At 38.8% G+C, this 9,515-nt stretch overlaps 1 protein-coding gene across 1 annotated transcript in view; it reads right to left on the minus strand.

Annotated features, from left to right (window-relative positions):
- Window positions 1–4,475: 4,475 nt before the first annotated feature.
- LOC110285177 (serine protease inhibitor kazal-like protein, minor form) overlaps window positions 4,476–9,515 on the minus strand; it is a 10,190-nt gene continuing 5,150 nt past the window's right edge. The window contains exons 3-5 of the mRNA XM_021151158.1: window positions 7,199–7,245; window positions 6,131–6,246; window positions 4,476–4,790 (exon numbers count right to left, since the gene is read on the minus strand). Coding sequence (XP_021006817.1) covers window positions 4,742–4,790; window positions 6,131–6,246; window positions 7,199–7,245 — 212 coding nt within the window. The 3' untranslated portion in view covers window positions 4,476–4,741. The remainder of the gene's footprint in view (window positions 4,791–6,130; window positions 6,247–7,198; window positions 7,246–9,515) is intronic.

Consider the following 9,515-nt stretch of genomic DNA (forward strand, 5'->3'; position numbering starts at 1 on the left):
TGATCTAAGCACAAACTGTGGTACAGGCACCACACAAACCCATTCTTGACAACCTTGTGGGAATGTAGAAATTGCAGCAGGAGAGTTTCTTTGGCTATCCATAGCTCACAGAGCAGAGACAAGAAAAGTCTACATACAAGGGAAGCTGGGCATCTTTAAGAGAAAAATGGGGCAAGTAAAACAGAGTAGAGCCCAACACAGGACTACAGAGACTAAGCAATAGACCAAGAGGCAAAAAAACTTTCAAATGATCACATTATCTTATATTTCCACACTTCTCTTCATCCCATACAGCTATTAACTATCTGAAAGTGATTTCATTATTTTATGCCTTCACCCTGCTTTCTTCCTCATGAAAACAGGTATGTATCGTCTATGTACTATAGGAGGACAATGTAGCAGGTCAAGGCTAATCCCTATTGCTCTTACCTTAACTGTTTTTGCTCTCACTTGTTCTTCCCTGCTGTTTTCCTTTCTGTTTCTTTTTCTAGACCAGCTCCTCTTACTGTTAACACTCCCAAAGACCAGATGCTAACCTGGCTTATGATAACTGGGTATCTTTACCTTCTCTTTTTAGTATACCACTAACCAAACTCCCACAAATACCATCCCTCATTTTTCCTTTGCCTCAGAAATTCTCACATCTCCTCTACTTCCCAGCCAGCAACTAGTACTAATTAATAGTCTCAATGAGATTTTGCTCCTTTTTCCTTTCTTTTTCTGTCACTCATGCACACAATAACTAATATATCACTGTACACAGAACTATGAGGGTCATTTTACTTTGCTCCCTAAGATTGTTGTTTCAGGAAGTGTTCATGAACCCCAAAAGACCACCAAGTAGCCGTTTCCAATATAATCGTATTAGGAACTCTTTATTGTAAGTTCAGAGCCTGGATAGAGCTGTTCTCCCAGGAGTGCTGTCACTTCTAAGTTCACTGGTGAGACCACGACTTTTACTCAAGTAACTGACCAAAGAGGTTCCCACAAGAAACCCACAAGGTACAGGAACTGTGGACCAGCCAGTGACAGGATCCTTCCTGTTTCAATCAATGCCCTGGAGCTAACCCTGTGACACACCTCTCCATGCCCAAATACCACATGGAGAGAACTGGTCTCCCAGGAGTGCTAAAACATCTAAGATCACAGACTCACAGGCTCAGAGGAGGGAAAAGCTCCAGTCAGACACAGCAAGACCAGTTAACACCAGAGATAACCAGATAGCAAAAGGTAAGCACAAGAACATAAGCAACAGGAACAAAGGCTATTTCTCATGGTCCCCTGCCCTACATCCCTATTCTAAGCAGAACTCAGAAAATGCCCATTGTTTAAAAAAAAGTATTGACTTTTTAAAATTTGTTTATTAATTTATTTTTTAATGCCATTTGGGCATTAAAGGTAATCAAAGATAGAATAAAGTCTAATATCTCCACTTCTGTGCCTAATCTGTCTTCTCTTCCTTTTGGGTCATATTCTTACCTTTGTGTATAAGGTCAAGTACTGAAATGACACAGGCAGCCCGCTTCTAAGCTTTCTTGCAGAAGTTCTCCCCCTGCCCCTTACTCCTTCCTTCAGCAGACCAGAGACTTCCTTCCCCTCCCTGGCTGTTCAGAGAGGACCCAGTCTGGCTCTGGAATATCAGTAGAAACACCCCCACCCCCAAGGAGCCACAAATGACTGCTTGAGAATAGTCAAATGGCAAACTCCCTCGACTCCCTGTTGCTAAGGTTGCCACTCTCACTGATAAAAGGCTAAGCACTTCCCAGGTGCTGCTGGCGCCTGTTCTTGGAAAAGAAGCAAAAACCAAACATCCTTTGGAAGATTAGGGTCCCAAGTTTGGATCATGAAAGGAAAACAATCAGGGATCACAGGCAACTCTGACTAGTCATAACACACACTAGTTCCTGATAGCACCGTAAAATTACTCCCCAGTTCAGAAGTGTTTCCCTCAACCCCAGTTGCACGATTCCACCCTGCCGCCTGAACAAACAATATCAAGTTTGAAAAATGACTTGCCTGTCACCTCCCCCATCACCCTAACATCCAAAGAATCCCGCACTACGCTGTAAGCGCCAAGATAAGAGCCAAGCCTCCTAGGCTCAAGGTCACACTCCTGTCCTGCACAGTGGGAAGATTTGTGATCCGAGTCTGACTCTTATTAAAGAGACTCTTGTATCTTGACATCAGGCTGAGAAGTTCTAAGAGTTCACCTGGGGGTCCCTCGGAATCATGGATACAATAGTACCTAAGTACTTCCTATAGTTGTTTCCCTCAGGGTTGCTTTGGCTGTTAGACATTTGAAGCAACCATGTAAAATTTATGTTTACGTTGTCCTGTTATGGCAGTCTGTATTCTTGATACTGTATCTTTCCCTAAGGAAGCTACTTTTTGGACATGAAGACACTGCTCACAATACACTTAGCCTTCCCATATCAATCATTATTTGAGAAAATGTCCACAGCCTTGCCTTTGGCTCATTCTGCTAGAGTCATTTCCTCAGTTCAGCTCCCATCTTGCTAAATGATTCAACCTGGCATCCCCCTTCCCTGGGGCCTCAAATCTCTTGAGGATTAAGTGCCACTTCTCTAACTGAGGATAGACCAGGTAGTCCTCCACTCTGTATGTGCCAGGGACCTTGGACCAGACTGTGTATGCTACCTGGTTGGTGCCTTGGTCTCTGGAAGCTTCCAGGGCATCGAGTTAGTTGGGACTAATGGTCCTATGGGGTTTTTGTCCCCGTCAGCTCCTTCAATCCTTCTCCTAATTCAACCATAGGAGTCCCTGACTTCATTCCATGGTTGGAAGTAAGTATCTGCATCTTTCTCAGTCAGCTGCCGGTAGGGCCTCTCAGAGGACAGCCATGCTAGTCTTGTGTTTGTTACCACATTGTAGCATCAGTAAAAGTGTCAGACCTTGGTGTCCCCCAGTGAGATGGATCCCAAGTTTGACCTGTCAGTGCAATACCTTTTATTCTGTCTCTTCTCCACTTTGTCTCTGAAGTTCTTTTAGACAGGAACAAATCTGGGTAAGAAATTTTTCCTATGGATTGGTAAACCCCTTCCCTCTAGTTGAGACCCTGTCTATCTATTGGAAGTGGAATCTTTGAATTTCCTCTCCCCACTGTTGGGCATTATTGATAAGGAAACTACCCTTTGAGTCCTGAGAGTCTCTCACTTCCAAGGTCTCTGAGACTTTTTAGAGGGTCAGCCCACCTCCCACCCCCAAATGCCACATATTTCTATTCATTCTCCTGGCCCTCTGATGTTCTCTCCTGTTTCACTTCATACATGTTCCCTTTCTTCCCTTTCCTTCCTTCCACCCAGATCCCTCCCTCCCTCTACCTGCCATGATTATATTGTCCCCCTTCTAAGTGGGATTGAAGCATTAAGTAATACTAATGCTGAATATAGTATTTTAAGTGTTTGGAGCTGAATGAATAATTTTTATTGTGGCTCTACTACAGTGAAATATTTTTTTCCTTGATACCAAGGTTCACATAACCCAGTCTGGCCACAACCTCAATACATTGTCAAGGATGACTTCAAATTCCTGGTCCTCCTGCAACTACCTCTCAAGTATAGAGGATTACAGGCATGCACTGTCACTTCTGGGTTAACATAGCACATTCTAGTGGGTGGCTCCAACGTGAGTTAATACTAGGCTTGTATGTGATTAAGGAGGAACCACACTGATCACTATTTCAGATGATGAAATATTTTACCAATAAAGAAAAAACTTTATATGCCCCAGTACAGGGGAAGGCCAGGGTCAAGAAGTGAGAGTGGGTGGATAGGAGATCAGGGCCAGGGGAGGGTATAGGTGACTTTTGGGATAGCATTTGAAATGTAAATAAAGAAAATATCTAATAAAAGGTTGAAAAAAAAGAAAAAGAAAAGAAAACAAGCCTAACATGTGTATGTAACTGGTTGTAAGTTATCATTTACTGTGAATACATGTGTGTTCCAGTAGGTTCAATTTCTTAACTAAACATTTGGCAACCTGAGAAAATCCTTTTTTGTTCAATTGAGAAGCATCAACTTATGTAGAAAGAGCTATACTGTCTCAGATAAACAGAGTTACCTGAATCTACAACTACTACCACTCTCTATCTCTCTTGACTGACTCATAACAAGTCAATAAAATGTAATTTTCTTTCTGTAAGCTTTGAAGATGTTCTAGTGTTTTTGGAAAAGGCAAAACATTCACTGAGAGATATTTGCTCCATGTTCGTTCCCTGTGATTCCTTACATGAAATCCCCCAAATTAACTTGGAGGTATTTTCTAGAATTCAGGTTTCCAAATACCTTGCTACAGGTTCAGATTTTTAATGGTGGGGAATATTCCTACCATCATTGTAGTAAACATTCTAGAATTACATTTTATATTCACCACTGAAAATGCCTCAACTCTGCCTATCAAAGTATTCATTTGACCATAATCAACAGCTCCCCCAAGAAAGGATCCTTAATAATATTGAGATTATTTAACATTTTATTGATTAGAATATCTATGATTAAAACTCACAGTTGATGTAACATAAGATAAAAATAAAAAAAACAAGTATTCACATCACCCTCAAATCATTGAAAATAAAATCATTCAGTTCCTCGTTCTCATTGGAAATATTCTTCAATCTTCTGTATTCCACATAATGTATAATAGAAGACTTCATTTGTTGGTTAGGAATTTAAGGCCCTGGTTGAGAACATTCCACTTGATTGTATGAAGCACCATGAAACCATTATTTATAAATACAAATACCATGATATCTATATTTAAGATTTTCCAGTCTGTAAACAAAAAAGAAGAAAAAAGTAAATTTTTGAACAACAATTTTAATTTAATTGAGGAATAAGTCATTACTTTTTAATGAAAAGTCATTAAGATGATTTTGTGTGGGTTGTCTTTGGCACCCTCTCTAAATGCAACTGGGCCTCTCCTACTCCCAGCACTTAAAAGGAGTCCTTTGTCCAAATTGGGAAAAGTCAATAAATTCTAATATACTCAACCCTGATAAAGACTTGGGACCTCCCTATTGCAAAGGAGAAAAGAATTAGAAATTGTCTTATTTTTTCCTAGTAGAAAAATACAACTTGAAACTAATTGAACACAAATTTTTATAGATGGAAGCGTTTGAGAGAGACAAAATGTGCAGTGAGTAAAAGTAGAGAGAATATGTGTGTGATTTTGCTAGCATTAATAACATAATATTTAAGCATATCCTAATTAATAAAAAGAGGATACAGTCGACAGTGATGGAACACAGAAAGGGGGGTTGGAAGGAAGTGCCCTAGACTGCTCTGGACTTGATGACTTGGGTCTCTCAACAAGTTGAACAGAAAAAGGAGATTGCTACAGAAGTCCCTCTGTAGTTTTAGAGCCAATTGTAATACATTTAAAAATTATGTACTTAAGTTTCTTGCTCAAGACTGGGAATTACCATTGAGCACTTATCTTAGTTAGTTTCATGTGTCAACTAGACACAATCAAAAAGCAGCTGATAGGGAAGTCTCAATTGTTAAAATGCACAAATCATATGGACCTATGAACACTTTGGGGGGGGTGGTCTTGATTGTTATATGATGTATAAAGGCCTCAGCCCATTGTAGTTAGATCAATTCCCTGGGAAACATGAATCTGTGAGTGACCCAGCAAGCTATGTTCCTCCCTGGTTTCTGCTTCAAGGTCCTGCTTCATTTCCTGACTTGATTTTTCTCAATGATAGACTGCAAACTGTTAACTGAAGAATGTATCCTTTCTTTCTTTTGGTTATTTTCTTAGGATGATAATTGCTTTAGCAACAGATGAAACAATAGTACCAGTGCTTGAATTTACACCATTACATTGGGTAAGTCTACTGGATTCATCTTATAAAGATCAAATAAAATTAATTGATCAATGCTATGGAAGAATATTTAGTAGAGTCCTGCTAGTAAGTCAATACAAAAACTACTAAAGTCCAGAAGAACATCAAAAAAATTTACAAGTGATTGCTTGAGTTTTCCTTAGTGAAAGTAGTTATGTTTTAGGTGTGTCATATTTGTGTTATCAGAATCGGGATTTATTTCATCAGTTCCTGACAGTTTCCTCCCTAATTTGAAATAGTTAATATTAAATCATGTGTTCTTACACTTTTTCTATGCAGAAGTAACACTCATTGTAATATGTATTTCTATCATCTGCACAAACTGGGTCCTCGGCGATATTGGAGCACTCAGATTTACTCTTATACGTGGTGCAATTTGGCTGTAAAACATAAAAAGACAACATAAAATATATCAGATAATGATCTTTGCTAGAAAAATTTTACTTGATAAAATGATTCAATATTCAGTATTAAATATAAATATTGACTTACTACAATTATACTTAAACATGATATATTACTGCTATATTTTCATAAGTGTTATATTCTGAGACAATGTAAATAAGTGACTGTAATGCCATAATTAGGCAATCACACTTCAACTTCACAATATAGTCCAAAAAAATCTATACTGCTCTGAACTGAAAAATATCATAAAATTTAATGGTTTATTTGTAGTTCTATTATCCTTCTTAATAACTTTACTGTATATGTTATAACACATATGAGTGGCTTTGCATATAATATATACGTATATAGATATTATATATACATATACATGTATATATGTATGTATATATACTAATATATATATATGCACAGAGATAAAATTTATTTTTGGCAATTTTTGTAAACATAGACAGTATTGTGGAATTCAGATAAATCTTGCTTTCAAATTTGTATGTTACTTTTGTATTTTTTGAGAATGAAGATTCTTAACTTTTATATAATATTTCAGTGTCCCACTTAATCAAAATTGATGTTTAATTAGAAATGGATTTTTAAATTGCTTTTAGTCTTCTTTTCTAGGATAAATCATTCTACTTTAAACATATTTTAAAACACAAAATGTAACTATGTACAATAAGGACTTTGTTCATTAATAGAACTTATGAATAATCAAATGTTCTACCTTGGCTATAACATTAAGTGGTCTTATATTGTTGACAAGACTACTGTTTAACCTTTGTGTAGTAATAAAACAAATATTTTGGGTTATTTTAGCTGTTGCAACGTTGTCCTGTACATTTTCTTTGGTGACATCAGAAGCAAAAAGTTTTAAAAAATAAAATAAAATAAATAAAAATTTCATATTAATCAGTATTCCTTTACCTCTTTAATAACAGGCTCTGGACCTGCAAAGATATTCACTGAAAACACTGGAATGAGAAAAGAAAAAAAAATCAGGAAAAAAAAGAGAGGTGTGATGATTTGGGTAGAAAGCCTGAAGTCCTGAGTTCAATATTCCAATTCTCTCATAGTGGAAAGAGAGAACCAACTCCCAAAAGTAGTTCTCTGACTTCAACATATGTACTGTGGCATATGTAAACACATGCACACCTACAAATTATATAAGTAAACAGTATAAAATTGTTTAAAGAGAGAATCAATAGACTATGGGAGGAAGTATGCACAACACTTAGAAGTGACCTGTGGGACCGTGAAATGTAGCCTGTTTTCTGGTAGAGCTAGGATTAAACCCCGGAAACCCAACAGAATAATCTGCAAGTGACGGAAGTCTTTTTTTGCCATGCTCCCAGACACTAGGCTCCTGACAGGAGGCCACAGCTCAATAATTCTGTGGCTATCAGTTTAAGGGGCTGTCTAGACTCCACCCCCACAGTTACCTGGCAACAGCCAGGTATGCTCCTCCCCACAGTTATCTGGCAACCACAAGATGGCCCAGGCCACACTAAAAGGGCCTGCTTGCTCCCTCCTAGCTCTCTTCCCTCTCTTACCATCTTGCTCTTACTCTTACTCTCACCCTCCCTTCTCCTCTCTTTACACATGGCCATGGCTGCCCTCTACTTCTCTACACTTCTCCATCTCTCTGCCTTTCTACAATAAATGCCTTAAAACCATGGACCATCTCTACTCATCGGAACCTACGGTGCTAGAGCTATGGAGCAGGTTTTCCTCTAAAGAGCAGCCACTGCTGCCAGACAAACCAATCTTCCCACTGAGCAAGCCCCCTGAGCTAGCCAGACTGTCTCCTCCCTGCTATAACCTGCCAGAGCTCTCCTCCTGCCCTTTTCCCTTTGGCCCCCAGGCCAGAGTCCACCAGAGGGTCCCCACTTGTTCTCAGCTCTTCCGCAACATACAGCCGCATCTGGGATGTCTGAGAGTGAGAACCTGATTTCCCTGACCTCCATGAGGCCCAGGGACCACAGAACCAGCTCTTCCATGGTACCCAGCATCTATGGTGCCCGAGAGTCGGAACCAGACTTCAGCAGGTCAGCGGGAACCACAGACTGTGTCTCCCTCACCCCTAGAGCAGGATCCTGCAGCTTCTCACAGTCCAACATCTGCCTGGTGGTTCCGCGGGGTTGCACAACACTGTCAAACTCCTCGTGTCCATCTTGCCCAGCAGCCCTAGCCCACAGTGGGCATGGGACCCCACCTTTTTTGTCCCACAGTGACCAATGTTAATTCCTTACTCTTGTGATAGTGAAGGCACAGAACAGAGGTGTTTATCACATTACTAAAATAATACATTCATAGTGACTTCAAATATGGAAATGGCAGTTATTGATTGTTTATTATATCTGAACCCTTCTTTCAACGACACCATAAACCTCTTTTCTTTAATATATCTGCTTGCTGGCACCTGAGTGAACTAGCATTTGCTTGGCACATATGTGAATATACAGTAAAAAATATGAAAATAATCTGAATAAATTACAAGAAAACATTAATAAATGAATGACATAAAAATCAATTCAGGTTACAAAAAACAGATGTCCATAAAGACATCACTGACAAAACAGACTTCCAACTAATATTTGTCTACATAGGTTTTGTTAACGATCACTTCTAACTAATTAAGGGAAGTACACATCAACAAGATAATATAATTTAAAGCATATCTCCCCACACAGAGATGTGCCCACCTTCAGAAAAAAGTACTGTTAAATAAATATCAAAGATATTTATTTATAACACAAATAGATCACCATATGTTAAGACAAAAACAAATCTCAAAAGTACAACAAATTGTAATTATTTCATATACTCTGACTATAATAAATCTAGAGGTTAACATCAAAGAAGGCACACACTAAAGAGAGGAGTCCTCTCTCTGGAGAAAGTGCTTCTGGTTTAGAAGGTCTGTTCTCTAGGGAAAGGAGGCTTGAATTTGAACAAGTATGAGATATATAAACGTCAATTGAGGGTTAGATAGAATCAAACATTAAGTTTGAGACCGTTTGCCCTGTTTCCATCTATACAGTTTACATATGTCAGTAATATTTTCTTTTTTTTCTTTTTTAATATTTTTATTAGGTATTTTCCTCATTTACATTTCCAAAGCTTTCCCAAAAGTCCCCTATGCCCTCCCCCCAACTCCCCTACCCACCCACTCCCACTTGTTGGCCCTGGCGTTCCCCTGTACTGGGGCATATAAAGTTTGCATGTCCAGTGGGCCTCTCTT

This window comes from Mus caroli, chromosome 18, assembly GCF_900094665.2.
Source record: "Mus caroli chromosome 18, CAROLI_EIJ_v1.1, whole genome shotgun sequence".
Lineage (NCBI taxonomy): Eukaryota > Metazoa > Chordata > Mammalia > Rodentia > Muridae > Mus > Mus caroli.